This window comes from Vespula vulgaris, chromosome 3 (assembly GCF_905475345.1).
Source record: "Vespula vulgaris chromosome 3, iyVesVulg1.1, whole genome shotgun sequence".
NCBI lineage: Eukaryota > Metazoa > Arthropoda > Insecta > Hymenoptera > Vespidae > Vespula > Vespula vulgaris.
Genome location: NC_066588.1, coordinates 4,814,269 through 4,835,000, shown reverse-complemented (window position 1 = coordinate 4,835,000; position 20,732 = coordinate 4,814,269). Strand labels below are relative to the sequence as shown.

At 29.2% G+C, this 20,732-nt stretch overlaps 1 protein-coding gene across 6 annotated transcripts in view; it reads left to right on the top strand.

The window, feature by feature from the left end:
• The window catches only part of LOC127062415 (poly(rC)-binding protein 3), a 195,488-nt gene that overhangs the window by 126,381 nt on the left and 48,375 nt on the right, over positions 1 to 20,732 (top strand). For all 6 annotated transcript variants that reach the window (XM_050990592.1, XM_050990588.1, XM_050990593.1 and 3 more), the window contains exon 2: positions 6,913 to 7,168. In XM_050990592.1, the coding sequence (XP_050846549.1) occupies positions 7,088 to 7,168 (81 nt within the window). In that variant the 5' untranslated portion in view covers positions 6,913 to 7,087. The remainder of the gene's footprint in view (positions 1 to 6,912; positions 7,169 to 20,732) is intronic.

The window sequence follows — 20,732 nt, the reverse complement described above, 5'->3', positions numbered from 1 at the left end:
TTTATACGTGATATAATGTATATTTTCTGTGTAACAAACGAATTCAATCGACTATGAGACAAGATACGATCATTAACGAGGAATAGTTCAATTTTATTTTAAAAGTTGTACTCGTACGTTCGACGAAAGAAATCTTTATGGAATACGAGTACGAAGTGATCGATCGATCGTAAAAAGTTTGTTATCGTGCCACATAAACGTCTTCTTTTGTGTATGTGCTCATGTGCGTGTCTTCTCTTTGTTTCTTTTTTCCATATATATATATATAAATCTATTATTACTTTACTAGAGTGTTATTTTATATCTTTACGATAATTCTTTTAACGACGATAACTTTTGTTATCCTTTTTTTTTTTTCTATTTTGTTTTTCTTTTCTCTCTCTATTTTTTTTGTTGATAAAAAAGACACGTAAAGAGTAATACGTCATTTATAGAACGAATGTAACATACATATTTCGACATAATATGTAATATCGATGATCGTTGTCGCAAAGCATTATATTAAAAAAAAAAAAAAAAAAAATACAGATAAGTAAATTTTAATTATAAAAAAAATGAAATGAAATGAAATTGAAGACTTATTGTCAATTGTCAAAGAAGATTCATATTAAATCGTGAAAGAAATTTTAATTTTCGTGAAATATTATATTGAAACAAATGTATGTATGTATGTATGTATGTACATATATAAACAAAAAGTAGAATTGACAATTTATTGGCAAATGTCTAAAGTAAAACATGCATATAAAACTGTGAAAGATTCACAAGTTGAATTCGTATTTGATTTTTGTGACAAAAACAAATTTCAATAACAGTTCGATAAAAAAAAAATTTCTCTTATCAAGTAACAATCGGTTACGCCTGTCCAACAGGGAATATTTACGATAATGATTCGTTTATCGTTATATTTGTGACGATGAAAGATAAATCAATTGGTCGACAGATGCATAAAAGTTTTCTCGATCGAGAAAATAAAATTCAAAAAGATAGAATCAAAATCATTCCATCTCATCTTATTCTTCTCGTTATCATATTTCTTTATTTATGTTTTTTTTTTGTTCTCTTATATTTTTTTTTTTGCAAATATCCACAAAAATTACAAAAATATATATATATATTTATTTATTTCACAATAATAGGAATATTAATATTTTCATTTGCTGATGAATTAAATTTTATAGAACACATAATAAAGGTTTCAAAAAAGATTCATATTTTATATATAAAAAATATTTGTCAAACCTACATGACATATATATTTATTTTAATGTCGAATGAATGTTGAATTTTCATGATTGATTTTATTTGCGAAGATATTATTATAATTTGTAACGATATATCTTTTAAGATTTAAACAAAAAAAAATAGAAAAACAAAATTTTCCGATAAAATCTAAAAAATTAAATGCCAAATCAGCATTGATCTCCACTTTGTTATTATACTTAATCTGTTGTAGCTTATCGAACATCGTTACACAATATTACGCATATAATCGATGCAATATATGCTTCTTACTCATTATTATTTGAATTGGAAATTTTTGTTTCATAGATATATATACGTACACATATACACACATGCATAGTGTATACATACATATGATTCGAATATGACGAGTTTCTCGTAACGAGTTATTCGATTCTCGATTTGATTTGAAACAAGGCTATCAATAACATCTGTCCATTCTCCTCAACCATGATCTCGAATCACGAACGAACGTTTCACCAAATCTACGCGAATGTCAATGATCCTTCAATATCAAACGTTTCACACGTTTTATATATATATATCACATGAAACGTTTTTGTACTTGCTGTTTATTTTTTCTTATTATTTTTTTATTTCTTTTTTATTTCCTTTTTATTTTTTTTTTATATTTATTTTCTTTTACTTTTTTGTTAAGTAGGTTAAAAAATATATTATTTTAAATTATAACAATATGTTAAAAATGCAATATTGAAAATTTTCCTTCATTCCATAGTAAAATAATGAGGAAGATATATATATATATAATATGTATGAAAAGTAATTAAAATTTTGCAAATACTTAATTGATTTTTTCCCTAAAAATTTAAAAAAAAGAAGAACAAGAAAACTACTTAAACCATTATTATTAGGTTTATATAAAAATAATCGAAATTGATAATTCTTTAAGCATGTTTATTTTATTTCTTTTCTTCTTCTTTTTTTCTATTTTAAAAAAGAAAAAATATGTGAGATTTTTAGTTAGGCGAATATATGAACAATTCGAGGATAAGTACTTCGACATTTTTTTTCTTCGTTTAGAAAAAGACTAATTAACGAAAAAAAGAATTCTCTCTCTCTACCTATCTATCTATTTTTATCTCTTTTATTTTATTTACTCGATAAATCTAATACTCTCAACCGAACGTTCGTATTAGATTTTTTAAGCTTATTTACTGAAGATTTAAGAACAATAAACGTGAAAGATGAATGTAAAATTTCGTAGCAGACTCGCGAAATGTCGTCCAAAGATTTAGAAGCAAGTCAGCTATTCAACGTAAAACCGAGTAGAGCTATTTCTAGTCACTATTCGATATAAATCTAGGAGATCTAGCGTTCATCGCACTCATTCGAAATATTTCCGAAGTAATTATATGTTTTTTTTTAAATAAATGATCATTAATCATCGTGTGTATGTACGTGTTTATAATTGTGTGTACCATTTTCAAAATTTTATATTTATATATACATTAAGATATTCTTATATACTTATATATATATATTTTTTTTAATAGTTTCATATTTTATTATAATGCAAAATAAATGATATGTGAAGTTTGATTAATCTTTTTACAGATTATTGACACACACGTATACACATCGGTAGATATATATGAAATGAAAAAAAAAAATCACAATCAAATCATTCTTCTATATATATAACCATCAATAAACATTTTACGTTAGTTTACTTTGTTTCAAGTTGCTAACTCATTCTTGATAAACATCAAATCAAGTGAGAATCGTGATTCATACCATTTGTTCTCTTTTTTTTCTTTTTCTTGTTTTTTCCCACCTTTTTTTCTTCCCCCATTGAAAACCTCATTCTTGTTTTCGTTTTTTCTTACGATCGTCATCGATTTAATTCGATAAAATATTTAACACTAACGAAAAATCTCTTGTTACACGTAAATACATACATACATACATACACATATATATATATATATGTTAATAACGAAGTATCATAATTTTGCCATAATTCTTTTGCGCAGTAAAATAAAAAATATTTTCTTGAAAGAAATAAAAAAGAAAAAGAATATTCGTAAGCAGCCTTGATTTTAAAGTGTTTAATTAATAATTAATATCGAAATCTTTCGTATTTGTTATTTCAATAAACAATATAGTCATCCAATATTTTTTTTAGTCAAACTATCATTAAAAATAATTTTTAAATATCTTCATGAAGAAACAAATGAACCTAAAAATAATGATAGTAATAAAGACATTACTTATACTTAATCATTGTTATCATATTATTTTAAGTAAACATTATAATATAATATAATATAATATAATATAATACACATTTATATACGAGAAATTATATTGTATATAATACAATATAATATTATTTAATATATAATACAAAAAAAATATTTTACATTTTTTTTTTTTTTTATTTAATTATTAGTCAGCCTAGGTATATATATATATGTGTGTGTGTGTGTGTATATAAACTTTCTTATTTCGAATTCATCTTTCTCTCTTTGTTTCTTTTTCTTTATCTTTTTCTTTATCTTTATCTTTATCTTTGTTTTTGTAAGGAAGTATCGTATCATGAGGTTCGATTTCTCGCGAGACGATCGCGTGACGCACTTCCTAATTACTCGCTTCGTGGACGCCACATGGCAAAGCGATTTGCATAACGCGCGAAACGCGAGTGTTAGATTGATAAATTACACTGGACGTTTTATAGTTACAATAGTAAGTAAGTAAGTAGTTACATGGGTCTCGATCGTTTTGTAAATCGTGCTTGTTGCGTCCGTTTGAATCTACTCGTAATTTTCTTTCGTCTCTTCTCAATAAATGATCGTCATCCTTTTTTTTTTCTTTTTTTCATTCTTTTTACAAAATTATAGAATGAAAGAGGAAATGAGGGAGAACATTATCGACATTACGTATTTAAAATATTTCAAGAGTTCGTAAATCATACAGCATTGTTCTAACAAATTAATCGAACATTTATTAAACGTGATTCTCATACAATTTCTTTTCGTCTTTTTCATTTATTTATTTATTTATTTATTTGTTTGTTTGTTTGTTTGTTTAACGAGAAAATCTTTTATTTCTATTCTTTTCTTTTTTTCTTTTTCACTTTTGTTTCTTTTTTTTTTATTCAAAATTATAAAATGAAATAGAAAGAAAAAAACATAGAGAACGTCATCGTCATCGTCATCATAGATTTAAAACATTTTAGGAGTTCATAATAATACAGCAAAGTTCTCTAAACTGAATTATACGCTGATCGAACGTGAATTTTCGTATTTGAGAGAGATACGAACGGCCTTTTGCTTTTCACATTTCCATATCCTCTTCTAAAATTTCAAATAGTTATCTCTTTCTCTTTTACTCTTGCTCTCCCCTCTCTCTCTCTCTCTCTCTCCTTCTCTTTCTCGGCAATCACGTTCGGCGATTCGCGTTAAACGCGCTCGGCTAACGGAACGCAGATTGCACTAAATTCCAGCTCAATTGCATTGCGAACAGCACCAGAGCGAAACGGTTACACACTCTACACGGACGTGTTACTGATTAGAGAGAGAGATAGAGATAAAGAGAGAAAGAAAGAAGGAAAGAAACAAACGCAGAACGTAAGCGTGCGTCGTGTGTTTGTATGTGTATATGTTTATTAAGAAAAGAGAGTCCGAACACAGATGTAAACATGTGTCTGTAAACGCAAATTTCAAACGTGTGATCGTGTGTATGTATGTATGTATGTGTGTGTTTATATACGGGAGAGAAAGAGAGAGAGAGAGAGTTGATCGTACAGCTGACTTAGATGGAGCTCTTAATCCCAAGTATTTTAGAATATTCACATGTGTTCATATTTAACAAACATGCTAGTAAAGAAAATTTTCTTTCTTAAATAAAAAGAAAGGCAAGTATTAGACGAATGACTATCATTCGTTTAATTTTATATGTTCTTAAACATCTATATTACACGTGTGTATGTATATATGTATGTATGTACGTACACGTATGTAAACACATATGTATCTATTAATTTTTCATCAGAAAGACGAGTCTTTTTCTACGGGTGCATAAAGCGGAAACATCATGAGTAAAAACCGTTAGACATACCGAGATATGTAACGCTCTAGATATTGTCAAAATTATTTTTATTATCGTCATTATTATTAATATCTAGATACCTGTCTCTATACACATATGTATATCTATAATCAGTAATCTATAATCTATATGGATATGTGTATAGATATATACCAGATATAGATACGTGTACAGATATTTAATACACGTATATACACATACATACATACATACATATATATATATATAACCAGTTTATTTTAATATACATATACGTGAATTCTCTCTATCTTTTTCTCTATTTTTTTTCTTTTTCTGTCTCGCTACCTCCCCCTTCCCTTTCTCTCTCTCTCTCTCTCTATCTCTATCTCTCTTTCATAAAACTTACCGACCATGAATCAAAGTAAGAAGAACGAATCAAGTTCTATGAGGACCACCACTACGTTTGCTAAAGCCCATTGGACTACGGAAATTTTTATGATTTTATTATACGGAAAGAAACAGTGTATATATGGTATGTGTGTGTGTGTGTGTGTGTTTCTCTCTGAAAGAAAGAGAGAAAGAGAGAGAATGAACTTCCTTCATATTGCCACCTTTTATACAATGAACGAGCTAAACTCTCTAAAGGACGATCGAGAAAACGTGTTTCTGAACTCTGTAACGGACTGCCCAAGAAACCCGTCAAACTTGTACCCACCGTTTTCTCGTCAAACTGGGCTCTTTATTATTTTCAGAGAGAAAAGAGCCACCCTTCCTTAATTTATAATATTCGATCCATTGTCCCTCTTCGATCGTCGTAATCCCTCTTCTTTATATGTCCTGATTTTTTTTTTTTTTTTTTTTTTCAGATATTGAAAATATACAGACGAATCGAGTACATTTTTTATCGAATATTTCATTTAGTTAAAATAAAGAAAAATTTTTTATATTATTTCTATATTTGAAATTCGAGAAAAGAAAACATAAGTAAAAATTAATCGCGTGTGTGTGTGTGTGTGAAAATAAAAATGAATGATATATATTTTACGTACATACACACACACACACACAATAAATCGTCTACCGATGTATTCAGATATCGGAATATTTCCGGATAACAGAACAAAATTACTTTTATCACGTCAAACTTCATTTATTTCGGCTTAATTGCCATCGTCTATATCACATTTTTATGATACCACATTTTACTATAAATCATACGATCGGATAAAAGAAAGTAGTATATAATGTATATACTAGAAGACCTAGTATATAATGTATTTCATATTTGCGACAAAAGAAGGCATTTTTTATTCGCAGTAAAAGATATTCTATTCGGATAAGGGTACATACATACATACATATATAAGTACTTATATTTTAAAGTTGAAATATACCCGTATACAAAAGAAAATAGAAATAAATCATATTCCTCCTATATACCTACACACACACATAATACATACAAACAAACAAAAGATTTATTTCTTACGAATATAATATTTATACATACAGAAAGAAACAAAACCACACACATACACACACGCGCGTTTATTTTTTTCTTTTGTGTTATATTTATAATTTATATATTCTTTTATATTATATTAATAATAATAAAAAATATTTCAATAATTTCAGTGCAAGGACTGAGAATACCTGGGAGCGTTTGAGAAGTACATCCCCCGAGACCCCCCCAGCCAAAATCACACGCCTAACCTCTCCCCTGTCCTCCTTATCCTCTTCCGCACCCTTTCCCTCCGCAAACTTCGACAAGAAGACGTCTCATCACAGAAGTAGCAGTCGTGAGCACGCAATGGACGGCATGGATAATAAACCAGCGCTCAATGATGACCCTTCGGTCACTTTGACCATTCGTCTGATTATGCAGGGCAAGGTTAGTCCTTATTAAAAATATTATTTCCATTTTAATTATTATTAATTGTATTTTTTTTTTATTTTTTCTTTTGTCGATAAAACATTGCTGCTTTTGCGATATCGAAAGATTTGACTGGCTTTTTCTTTTTTTAAGAATATATCTTTTATTTTTATCAGCCTGATCAATTTTATCAGTGAACTTATGATATTGTTCATTTGGAAAAAATTTTATTTATCACGATCGAGTAATGCTAGATCTACTAAAATATCTTTCATGGAGTACGATATATTTATTAATAATCGATATTATATCAACGTTCAGATGCTAAGTAAATTTATCGTATTAATCAAGAAATTAGAAGTAAACTCGGCGAATACACTTTTAAATTCAACGTTTATTTAAAAAGAGGGAAGGAGAGGAAAAATGAATTTTACATTCTTATGAATATATTTTTATAGTTCTTAAACGAGATAAAAGTAGATCGTATGATAAATAAGTAAAACGGAGTATCACAGTAAATTGATTCGTTTTACATATATAAAATCGATAACAGTTTTTACATACCTTTGATGTATTTATTACAATGAATTTGTTACATACAAAACGTTACCTTTCCTTTTCTTTTCTTTCATTTGGCCAATAAAAGGCAATTTAAAGAAAAAAACAGAGAAAGAGGAAAAAAAGAAGCTTATCTCTAACAAATGTTAGTTATTGACGTATTCGATGTGCGTCAAAGAATGAAATCAATCATTTTTGTTTTATCGTTCGCGTCAGAAGAACCTTCCGTTCTCTTTTTCAATGTGAAAACCTTCGGATCCCATTTATTTATATCGTTATTGTGTCGTCGTAACTGGTACAGTTTCTTTCCTCCTCTTACACTTCTACCACCTTTTCCACCTTTTCCTCCTTTTTCACCTTCGAGTTCTGAGTTTCCACGCTCACTACTTTGCAACACTCCTCTGAGAAAACCTTGTGTACGCGTGAGTGCATTTAACTCTCTTTCTCTGTCTCTATCTATCTAACTCTACATATGTCTCTCTCTCTCTCTCTCTCTCTCTCTCTCTCTCTCTCTCTCTCTCTCTGTCTGTCTCTCTCTGTTTGTCTGTGTCTATGTGTGTGTATGTGAAATATAAAGAGAAAAAGAGAGTTATGTCGTATTTGTGTGGGCGTAGTTGTATTAGTAATAGTGGTAGTAAGTAGTCTTTGCGAATAGAATGGCAAAACTTGCTACAAAGTTAACCTAAGCGTGCTACTAGTAAACTACTAAACTTCAGGCAATAAACGAACGAAGAAAATCGAATATTGAATCTTTTATATCGAATTTTTTCTATTAGAATATTTAAATGACTCTTAGGATTATTCCATTTTGTCTGATTATTTTGTAATAATAGTATTTACTCCTTTCATAAGGTTAATCTATGTATATATATATATGTGTGTATATACGTATGTATATAAGCATATGTTTATATTTTGTAGAAGATTTCTATATAATAAAGAAAAAATACTTTTTTTTTATATATGTATATAAAATACGAAGTTATATTATTTTTATAGAATATACTTGGATATTTTGTATAAATATATAAAATATATATATATATATATATATATATATATATATATATATATATAACATATATAGAAATTAAAAATTAAAAGCTTTTAGTTATAATTTTTTATTTCTTTATGATATAGATATTAAATTTCTTATATACGTTCTTTTATATATATATATATATATATATATATTTCTCGATATTTATCGAATAAAAATTTTTACATTCACTTCTTTTTCTTCTTTTTTTCGTAAATAAACCAATGAAATTATATATATATATATATATATATATATATATATATATATCATACATACCTTATTTCAGAAAGACAGAGACCTTCATGAATGGACCTTTTTGTACATAGTTTCGAAATGTTTATTCCAACACATCGTCTTTCTTTCTTTTCTTTTGTCACATTTTGGCATATAGAGACATACACACACATACATGTAATATACGTGTTTGTTTTCATATGTATACATACATAGGAAACAGAGGTTTCGCTCCGCCATCCTCGAGGCCAAACCTCCTCTTTGTCAAATAGACACAAAGCCTTCGTATCGTACAAAGGATCTCGAAGGATGTAAAGGAAATGATAACGAAAGTTTGTCCCGAATATGCTCTACGATTTTCAACGTGATTTGTACATCGTTTGTTTCTTTGTTTGTTCATTTGTTCGTTTGTTGTTCCGTCGGAGCTTTCACGAGAGAAATTAGCGTTTCTAAATTTTTCACCGGATTCCTTTTAATTTCTTTAACAAAGTAATAACAAATACGAAAATAGAAACAAAGAGTCAATTGATTTCGAAAAATCTAAGAAAAAGAAAAAGAGATTAAATCGTTCTTCAAGAAAATGAATTTAATTTCATTTGTATCATTTATAAATTAATTATATAATAAATTAATATATACACAATAAATATCACATTCTTAACATGTATATAATAAATATAAAATTAATATACATATATAATAAAAATTATGATATCAAAGTTACATTTAGCAACTAAACGAAATGACTTTTTTTAACAAACGACTATAAAAAAAAAAAAAAAAAAATCATGGAACGTCCATTTAATATATCCTTTTCATTTTCAAAAATCATTCTTAACACTAAACCCATGGATTGGAGAGATGAGAGAGAAAGAGGAAATAAAGAAAAATATCGAGCGTACGTGACATGACGTTAGATTTCATTGAGTAGGAAATAAAAGATCTATCTATCTATCTATCTATCTATCTATCTATCTATCTATCGTAAGGTAGATGAGAGAAACATCGAGTTTTCCTCGTGTCTCTCGATGCCATCGAAAAATATATAAAATAAGCCGATGATTCAGAGCCACGTTACTCTTGGCACGCTTGCTAACCGATTTATTATTGACCTGGGTCACGGAGATGATACTGTTCCGCACATACGTATATATATACATAATATGTACGTTCTCTTTCTCTTTCTCTTTCTCATTGTTTGTCTGACTGTCTGTTTATCTATCTATCCTGTCCGTCCGTCTGTCCGTTTGTCTGTCTGACTGTTTAGCTATGGCTGTTTGCTGTTTATGTGTGTGTTGTGTAAGAAAAAGAGAGATAAGAAAAAGTTAGAAGAAAAAGAAAAGGAAGGAAATGAACTCCTGTATTGTGTATCTATTTGCTACACACGTGCTCGCGTGCACACATACACGCATACAAATGTATATACTTATATACGCTATCGATTCTCTTTTCTATCTTGAAAACACATACGTATCGTGTATAAGATGGGTCAAAAGTTCTTGGCTGATTTTGAAAATGAATCTTTTTTATTTTTATTTATTTATTTATTTTTTGAGATTGGAAAATTACAAGGCTGATTTGGCAACTTTGAATATTTTCGAAAAAGAGTAATTCAGTTTTTAAAATCATGTAGAAAATTTTAGCTATTATTTTATATATATATATATGTTTGTTATTATTTGTATTATATATAATTTATGTATTATATATATATATATATGTATATATTATGTATTATTTATTAACTCTTTTTCCTCTTAACAAACACACACGCGTATATACATATCGATTCTTTTCCTTTTCGATAAAACTAATTAAAAGGAAAAGCTTTGAGAGTTACTCCATTTAAAACCTGGATTTCCGTCTTTAGAAGAAATCATGTTCGACTTTATTTCATGAGAAGAGTTTTCTATCCAAGGAACGCGCTAATTTAATCGACCGTCTAAAGTTTCGAGTAACTTTATTACACATTTCTTTCTCTTTAATCCTCTCTCTCTCTCTCTCTCCCTCTATCCATTTATCTATCTATCTATCCATTTATCTATCTATCTCTTTTTCACTTTACTTTTTTATTTCGTCTCCCTCTCTTTCTTCTATTTTCACTATCGTTTCGTAAACCGATTTGTTGAAAGACGTGTAAAAGACGTTCGAATCCAAAAGTGAAATTTTCATTTTCCCGCCACGAACTGTTGTCGAATAAGGACAGAGGGGAAAGAGACAGTTAGAGTGATAGAGATAGATGGATAGCTAGCTAGCTAGATAGATAGATAGATAGACAGATAAATAGATTAGATAGAGTGAGACAGATAAAATCTTTTGCAAGTTTCGCACGGGGAGCGAACGACGGATCCTGAAATACGCGAGAGGAGACTCTGGTATCTGAACGACTGCCAAGAATTTATATTTCCTTCTCTTTGTTTTAACCGCCGTCAACTTATTTCCTCCCTCTTCTTCCAGCCTTCTCTCTTTTTTCTCTCTCTTTTTCTTCTTCTTCTTCTTTCATCTTCTTTTTTACAACTTGGAAAGAGTAATGCAACCAAGGCGAAAAGTAATGCAAAGAAGGATGAAATAACTTAAACGTTTCTGGATTTTTGCTTTACTCGACTACGACTGCGAACTTTTAATGTTATCTTTTCTTTCTTTCTCTATAAGAAAAACAAGAAGAAGAAGAAGAAGGAGAAGAAATACGTATCCTTTTTCATTTCCACCCTTACCTTTCCCATAAAAAAAAAAAAAAAGGGAGAGAGAGGATTCTGTTCGACCGATAGAAACGTTCGAAAGATTCTGAATGTTTTCTATTGGTCGATGTAACGTAAAAAACATATTATATATATATGTATATAAACAGAGAAACAACGATTTTAAATGAAGAATAATGACGAACATCAACTTGCGAGATCTCCGTGACGGTGTCTGATCGAATCATCGATGATAAATGCATACAACACGGCCGTTCTTCATCGTGTACAATAACGTACTATTAATATCCATTGATTCGATAATTAACAGAGAGATGGCATCGTTTAGCGTTACGATTAAACTATATACGTTATATAGATGTATGTGTATATGTGTCTATGTATATGTAGATATATTTCACGAATCGAAAATTTCATTTCCCTGGGATAGTACATATTGTTAAAAGCATCATATCCGTGTTCCGTGTATCGCGCGCGTTTTCGTAAATTCATTTCAGAGGGATGATTAAAAAAAAGAGACAGAGAGAGAGAGAGAGAGATAAAAAATGAAAGAAAAGAAAAAAAAACAAATTGTATCGTTTTCGCATGCAGTGGACAGCAATAGCAGAACGTTTAAATGTCCCGCGCTTCGCGTACACGATAAAACGTAATTATAGTTGTGTAGGAAGGGTGTCGAGCAGCCACGTGCACTTATAATCAACTTCATACATCCACCAACGCAAACGCGCACACGTACACATACATACACAAAGAAAGAAAGAAAGAGAGAGTGAGACATATATACATATATACACGCAAGCGCATTATAGAAGAGATAGAATCATAAGTTCGATCGCTGCCACGTAGGACGACGTATGCAACGCGAGACTCCTGTGCACGCATATACATTGACATTATTGTACATATACACCACCCATACACTGGCAGACTTAGCTTACAGTTCGTGCTGAAGTACATAGCTGAAATTATTGCACCTTTCTGCATATCTGAATGATGCCACGCCATCATCGTAGAAGAGCAGCCCTCCCGGAAGGTTTCCCTTTATCCTATTCCACCTTCTTCTGCATTTTCTCTCTCTCTCTCTCTCTCTCTCTCTCTCTCTCTCTTCTCTCTCCTTCTTTCTTCCCCCACTCTCTTCCTACTCTTGAAAGGTTTCTACTCAGTACACTTCACACCACGATCGTTCCCCTAGAGTTTTCTACTCACTCACTTACTCTTTCTCTTTCTCTCTCGCTCTCTCTCTCTCTCTCTCTCTCTCTCTCTCTCTTTGTTTCTCTTACACACATACACGCACATACACATATTTATCGTCTCTGTTTTTCTCTTTCTTTTTTTCTCATACATTTACCTTCTCTCTCTCTCTCTCTTTCTCTCTGACTTTGTAGTCTACTTTCTACTCTCTTCGTTTTCATCCAAAGTACTCGTTCATTCTCGCCCAACATGCATATATCCATTCGCCTCCCTTGAAAGCCCTTTCTAGGCTCCTACCATACCCTATCTAGCATCGGCGAAGTGCTTCCATGACAAATCTCATTACACCACGTTTTTACGCCCTGATGAGGACGGCAACGACATCAACGTGGGGGGTATCCTCGTTGTGACTGGGGTGCTTCTAGTGTCTACACTTGATAGTAGTGTGTAGTGGTAGTGGTGCCCTTTTTTATAAGGCTTCTTCGGTCTCTTGTCATTCTTCTTTTTCTTCTTCTTTTTTTTTTTCATTTACTTGAAAGAACATAGTTTCTGCTTTACTTTCTCTCTCTGTCTCTCTCTTTCTCTCTCTCTCTCTCTTTTCATATTCGTTAAAAATTTAACATAATAGATAAAAACTCTTGGTTCTTCGGAAATTTTAAATTTCACCTTGACTTGTATATACTCGAGATTAACTTTTGTCGGTATATATCTACAATTCGTTTCTTTATTATTTTTCTATATGTAATACATTCTACAATAGAATCTTAATAGAAAAAAAAAAAAGAAATAGTCGTATGTGTGTATATTTGTATTCTTTTTTTTTTCCCCATTACGTTCGTTTGAAATATGTCACGTGAAAATTTGACAGAGATAAATAGAATATTTGGCAGGAAGAGAATATTTCTAATAAAAGTTTGACAAAATCTTATGAAATATTCCAATGAAATATGAACAATCGCATTTATCTTATCTATACATCTATTTAAGTGAAAATTTCAGAATCAACATTGACACAGATACGTAATCAACTCTTAAAAGCGTGCAATTTATCGTGGACATTTATTAAATTATTCCTATTCATCACTAATTTGCTTATACTTCTCTCTCTCTCTCTCTCTCTCTCTATCTATCTATCTATCTATCTATCTATCTATCTATCTATCTTTCTTGATTCATTGCAAAAGCATTCGTTTTGGATTCTTACCTAGAAGTAATAATCAGGCGCAGGCTACTTCGTGCGAAATAAATACGTCTGGCCGCGTTTTTGGCGTTTGAAGAAGAGAGCATTATGTCTTCTACGATTAGAAGATGATCTTCCGATGAGAAAGAGAGTAAGAGAGAGAAAGAGAGATAAATGTTGAGACATATGGAGCACACGACATCCAAAGACATACTGGACATCGGCCAGGGCCGGAAGCCAATCAAACAGATTCGGATTATCTTCAATTCCATTATCCTTTCGATCGCACGCAGATTTTCCTAGTTTTTATATCTCTGTCCTTCTCTATCTATCTATTTGTATTTTTATTTTTTATTTTTTTCATTTTATATATATATATATATGTGTGTGTGTGTATATATTACATATATGTCTGTATGTATGTAATATCGAAATTTTTAATACAGGATGAGCCGAACGTATATAGGCGAATTTAAAAATCAATTACCTTTATGGACAATTTTTTGGATTACTTTTTTTTTCGTTTTTTTTTTATTCTTTTTTTCTTTGTTATTCAGAATCTAAAATTGCGAGCGTCAGAACATTTTTTTTTTTCCTTTCGAATCTTACCAAAGGAAAACTGTATTGACTTCAAAAAATCTTCAAGAAGATTCGATTTTAGAGCTTCGAAGAGTTTTTTTTTTTTATTCTAGCTTTAAATTGATTTCCAATATCACCTAAGGACTTTTGTTCTTATCATTAAAAATTTCGACATAGTTTGTTATACGACTCTGAGATACAGATATATCGATCTTTTTTTTTTCTACCTTTTCTCTCTCTCTCTCTCTCTCTCTCTCTCTCTCTCTCTCTCTCTCTCTCTCTCTCTCTTTCTCATCTGTATTATACCGCGCAATTTTATCGATAAAATACAATTTTCACGTAAAATGCAACTTTCATGTTATACATGAACATTTTTCCAAGGGAAAAAGAGAAAGAGAGAGAATAAAAATTTATTTGACTATCGATAGTATCAATTATCGACTCTACATTATCGTTTTTGATCGTATATACACATACATATATACTTTTTATCGCAGATGTCTTTTTATTACATACTTTTCTTACTTTTATTCATATTTCTCTCTTTTTTTTTTCTTTTTCTTTTATTTCTTCTTTTTTTTTTCTTTCTTTCTTTTTCTTTCTTATTGTTTGATTATTCACACGTGTGTATCTATGTTATATATGTATGTACATACGTATCTATATACCTAACTTTTGTCGATTTTTCGAGATTAAATTCGACTAATTAAAACTGACCGGCGGTGTTCGTTAAAAAAACTCGTTTCGAGCGTAACTTTCTTTCTTTTTCTCTTCTTTTTCTTCTTTTTTTTTTATCGTTTGTTAATTGCTATGTTATCCTTTTTTTATTCGCTCTTCTCTCTCTCTCTCTCCCCCCTCCCTCTCCCTCTTTCTATCTTGATCTTTTTTCGTATTCGTTTCACACCGGAAGATTTTTTTTCCTGTTATTTAATCAAACAATGTCACGGTCATCGGCACGATAATTTCTCTCTCTCTCTCTCTCTCTTTCTCTTTCTCTCTTTTTCCCTCTTTCTAACATACAGACGTTTTACCTGGTCTACGAAAGTTTCATCGGGCAACCACATCGACAAACAAAATGTCTGGCCAAAATCCAAAATCTTATCTCTGATACGTCTCGCGTACCGACATTTTTCTTTGCTTAAGAATACGTGCCTTTTATATCATACTTTAGATAACTTTTAAGTCTACTTTCTCTTCGATATACATATATATGTATATATATATATATCAATATACTCTCAGTCGTCTATCATTTTAATCATCGTTTCATTTCGTGAAGTATCTTCGTCGAAGTAAATCATTGGCAAAATTAAATCGAGAAAGTGATACTAATATATGCCTGAAAAAAATTATCATTTGCGAACGATTAAAAAAAAGAAAAAAAAAAAAAGAAAAAAAATGAAATAAAGTAAAATAAAAGAAAAATTACTTGAGAATAATAATTTTGTTGAAAAAGTATGTAACAGTTAAATTAAAAAAATTTTCATGGGGGAAAAAAGATCCCAAAACACTTTTCGAGAAAAAAAATAAGATAAATGGTTTTTTTTTATGTATATATTTTTTTCTTTTTCTTTTTTTTCTGTCACTTAACTTTCTTACTTTCTTTCTCTCTTTTTAGTCCTTTATGTTATTTCTTATATCGAGAAGACTATGATCCACAGTCGTTAAAAACACGTGTTACGTAAACGTCAATCTCTTTCTAGATTCTTGTAGACTTTCGACAGTTTTCTTTATTTCGAAGAAAGAGAGTGTGAGAGAGAGAGAGAGAGAGAGAGAGAGAGAGAGAGAGAGAGAGAGAGAGAGAGAAGAACTGGAATATTGCCAGGGCCAACAGCCAATTGGTCATCCTCGTAAATCGGGGAGCTATCGTCTAGTTTGTCTAATAATTCAAAGTTGCAGTAAAATTTTTTATTCTCATCTCTTTTTTCCATTTTTTTTTCTTTTTCTTTCTTTTTCATTTTATTCTTTTTTTATTTTTTTAATTACAACTAATTATATAAAAATAATTAACGAGTTCGGTGCAAAAAAATATTATGCCATGATAGTAACATTCTATAATGTTATTTTTTTTTCTTTTTATTTTGTTTTTTTTTTTTTTTCCCCCACGTCAAATAGCGTCATTGCTAAAAACAAGACTGAGTAACAGTTATAAGGAAGTAACAAATAAACGCAGAAAGAAAAAAAGAAAGAGAGAGATGTTTTGAATTTTATATTATTATTTTATCAAATATAGTCATCTTCATTAGAATTTTATTTGCTGGATATCCAAAGTTTGTTATTTAGTTTAATTTCAATTGTTTGATAATTTCAAGATGATTTTTAATGATTTCTCAATTTAGAACGAAGTATATAAAAAATTTGATTACTTTTAATAAGTAAAATAATTGCAAATTAAGTTGTTCTATGATTTTCATGGGAACATAAAGAACTTATTTTTTTTTTTTTTTTTTGAATCTAGATAGAACAAAAATAATAGGAATTCTAAAGGAATTGCAAACACATGAATCAAAGCTTTCACATGAATAATTTCAACTTATTAATATCTGAAAGTGGCGTATCACTATCACGAAAAAAACGTTCATTTTATTTTCTAAATGTTTAAATCGGTGAAATGAATTAAAAAAAATAAGAAGAAGAAGATAAAGAAGAAGCTTTACGAAGATCACTTTTATAGATAAAAAAAAGAGAGAGAGAGAGAGAGAGAGATATTTTATTTAAGAGTCAGCAATTTTGTCACGTAGTTATTAAGAGATAATAAATAAACGTCATTAGATGCCAGAATTAACAATAAAAAAAAAAATCTCTTTGAATTTCTCGATTAATATTATAATGAACGTCCACGTTGTTTATTATATGACTAGAATTAATAAAAAAAAAATCCATTTTAAAGTCAATTAACATCAAGATGAACTTTTTCGCTCGTCGTTCATTTATTTATTTATTTATTTATTATTTTTACTTTATTTTTTTTTCTAACGAAGAAAATGTGATAAGAAAAGGATATTATATATGTATGTAAAAATAATAAACAAAGAGAAAAAAAGAAAAACTTGAAAAACTTGAATTCTTTGTTCGAGGTTTGCAAAAGCTTATCTCGATCTTTGAAGATCCAGCAAATTTGAACGATCCTTAAAGTCTCAGGAGAAAGAGCAATGGTAATTGGCTCGATGCCCAATTCTCTTTTCACGCGTCTCTCATCGTCGTTTTGTTCCAGCTATATTTGTTCCACAACTGCTATCTCTAATTCTCCGTACGACGATGATACTCTCGTCCAGTTACACTCTTCTCTTCGTCGTTGATCAAAAGGATTTCGTGATTCATTCTATCCCTTGTTGAAAAATTTTCTGCGTAATTGTCTAATGTTTTTCTTTCTTTTCCTTTCTTTCTTTCTTTTTTTTTTTCTTTTTATATATTGACAAAAAATTGCCAATGAATCGATCTAATTTTTAATCGAACATTTTCTCCATGTAATTCTATTTAATTTATCATTATTATTATTATTATTATTATTATTATTATTATTATTATTATTATTATTATTATTATTATTAATATTATTATGATTTTATTATGTTAAAATATTATTAACAAATTGATCTAACTTCTCGTTGATAATTTTTTTCATATTTCATAATTCCGTTTAATTTATTATTATTATTATTATTATTATTATTAATAATATGTTATTGTTGTTATATTATATCATCAGAATAATAATGTTAAATTCGTTTTTCTTTTTTACTTTTAATTATTGTTACATCAACTAGAAAAAAAAAACGATTCGACAAATCTTTCGTTCTAGTCATTAATATTTATCAAAGATTTGGAGAAAATTACGATTTTTTTTTTTTTTATCTAATATTCAAAATTATAAATTCATAATCTTATGAGATTTTTATATCCTTTGCTAAGAAAATGTTTATTTACGAGATCAGAAGAAATCGCGTCGAGTATTATATCCGTCAAGTGAGATATATACGTCATAGAAGAGAAAAGAAATCTTAGACGATGTAAATCATTGTAAAAGTAAAATGCGAAAGTGGGACGAGAAAGAAACTTGACTCGGAAAAAGTAATAAAGAAGAAGGAACGTGTATGCATCCGATATCGTTACTCCAAAGAGATAGTTATCATTAGAGATAAGATGAAAGTCGCGCGTTTCTTTCTTCTCGAACAAGTTTCTCCCCCTTTTTTTTCTTTCTTTCTTATTTTTCTTTCTTATTTCTTCTTTTTTCCCCTTTTATGTTTACGTTTACATATTATATACATATAAAAAATGTCTGTGAAAGAAAGTAAATCACGAATCGTAGAAATATTTTGAAGGAGTTATTTAATCGGTTTATCCGTTCGCTGAATATGCATCTCGGATTAGCATTTAATCTTTAGAATAAAAATGGTTGCTTTTTTAAAACTTCAGTTTTTCTCTTGTCTGAATAACTTAAGTAAATATTATATATTTTTATACGCTGACATTTCAGGCAAAAGGTTCGGACATAATAATTGATATCGTATTTAAAAAAGGAAAGGAAAAAGAAAAGAAAAGAAAAAAAAGAAATGTTCACGTCGTGATAAAGATCTAATCTCTTTTGTGATAAAACGGATAAATAAATCTTTTTATTTCATTTTTTATTTATTTACTTATTCTTTCCTTCAATTTTTCTTTGTTATAATTTTTTTTTATTTGTATCTATTATCTCTACAATGGAAATAAATTTTCATATGTAGTTTGTGTTTATCGATCGAAAATTCCACCATTTTCTGTGTTTAACGTATTAATATAACATTGTAAAGTAATTTTCTATAAGCCACTTGTGGAAAAAGTAATATATTATTATTGTTGTTGTTGTTGTTGTTGTTGTTGTCGTACGACAAACGAATATATATTATTTCGACGATTTATTTATTTTATGGGATCTGGTCAGTTTGAAATAATCTGATAATTGTCTTTTTGTGAGTATATGTGTGTGTGTGTGCAATTTACTGGAGAAGTGTAAAATAAGATTGTTGAACAAGATTAATACTTATTAATTTGGGATAGTGTAATTATTATCTAATTACGAATTAACTTAATTGATTGGTGTATTGTACAATAATGTTGTATAATAAAGCGTAGATTAATACTCATTAATTTAATTATACGACCTGACTAAACTAATAACGGAATAATATGATAAAGCAAAGATTTATTATCATTCGTTTAAAATAATCTAATTATTATTTAAATAATTAAGTGAAAAATGATACAATAAATCAAAGTGTAATTCATTTTAGACTTAACTAATTTGACATAATCCAATAATCTAATTCTAAATCTAAACTGTGTCGATCTATAAATTGACCGAAAAAATGGGATGACCTAATTATTATCTAACGCTAAACCCGAATCACATCTATTCGCAAATTGACGATGGAAGGCAACAGAAAAAAGTGACGATCCGACGATTATACCTAATTTTAAATCCATATTCATTTATAAATCGACAGAAAAAGAAGTGATTTGAAAATAATTAGATTTGAAAGTAATTATTATCAAACTTTATTAAGTCTTATTTATTATGAATTGATAAAAAGAAAAAAAATCGAACTTTTCCGAGTCCAATTTTTATCTAATATCGAATCAAAAGGAAAAATCAAGAAGAAAAAAAAACGATTGATTACAAATTTCCAAAATAAATTTCTATAAAAATTTGATATACAGAAACGATAAAGAAGGAAAAGAAACAATAAAGAAAGAAAGAAGAAGAAGAAATAAATAAAAGAAAGAAAATAACGACAAATAATAATAATAATAATAATAATAATAATAGATCTGATTAAAAAAAAAAAGAAAATGAGCAAAGGTACAAAATTCTGTGCCATCTTTGAAGAGACGTTTGTTTGAGGGATTCATCGATCTAATTGTAAATGGTCCCGTGTTAAATTCTTCGAAACGCGACTGGTATGCACAAGGAGGAAGACGAAAATGAAGATGAAGACGAAGACGAAGACGAAGACGAAGAGGAAAAAGAAGAAGAAAAAGTAGTAGAAGAAGAAGAAGAAGAGAGAACCCGCGTGGGTATCATCGTGTCTAAGTTTAGAGAAGAGCACGAACCGCATACCT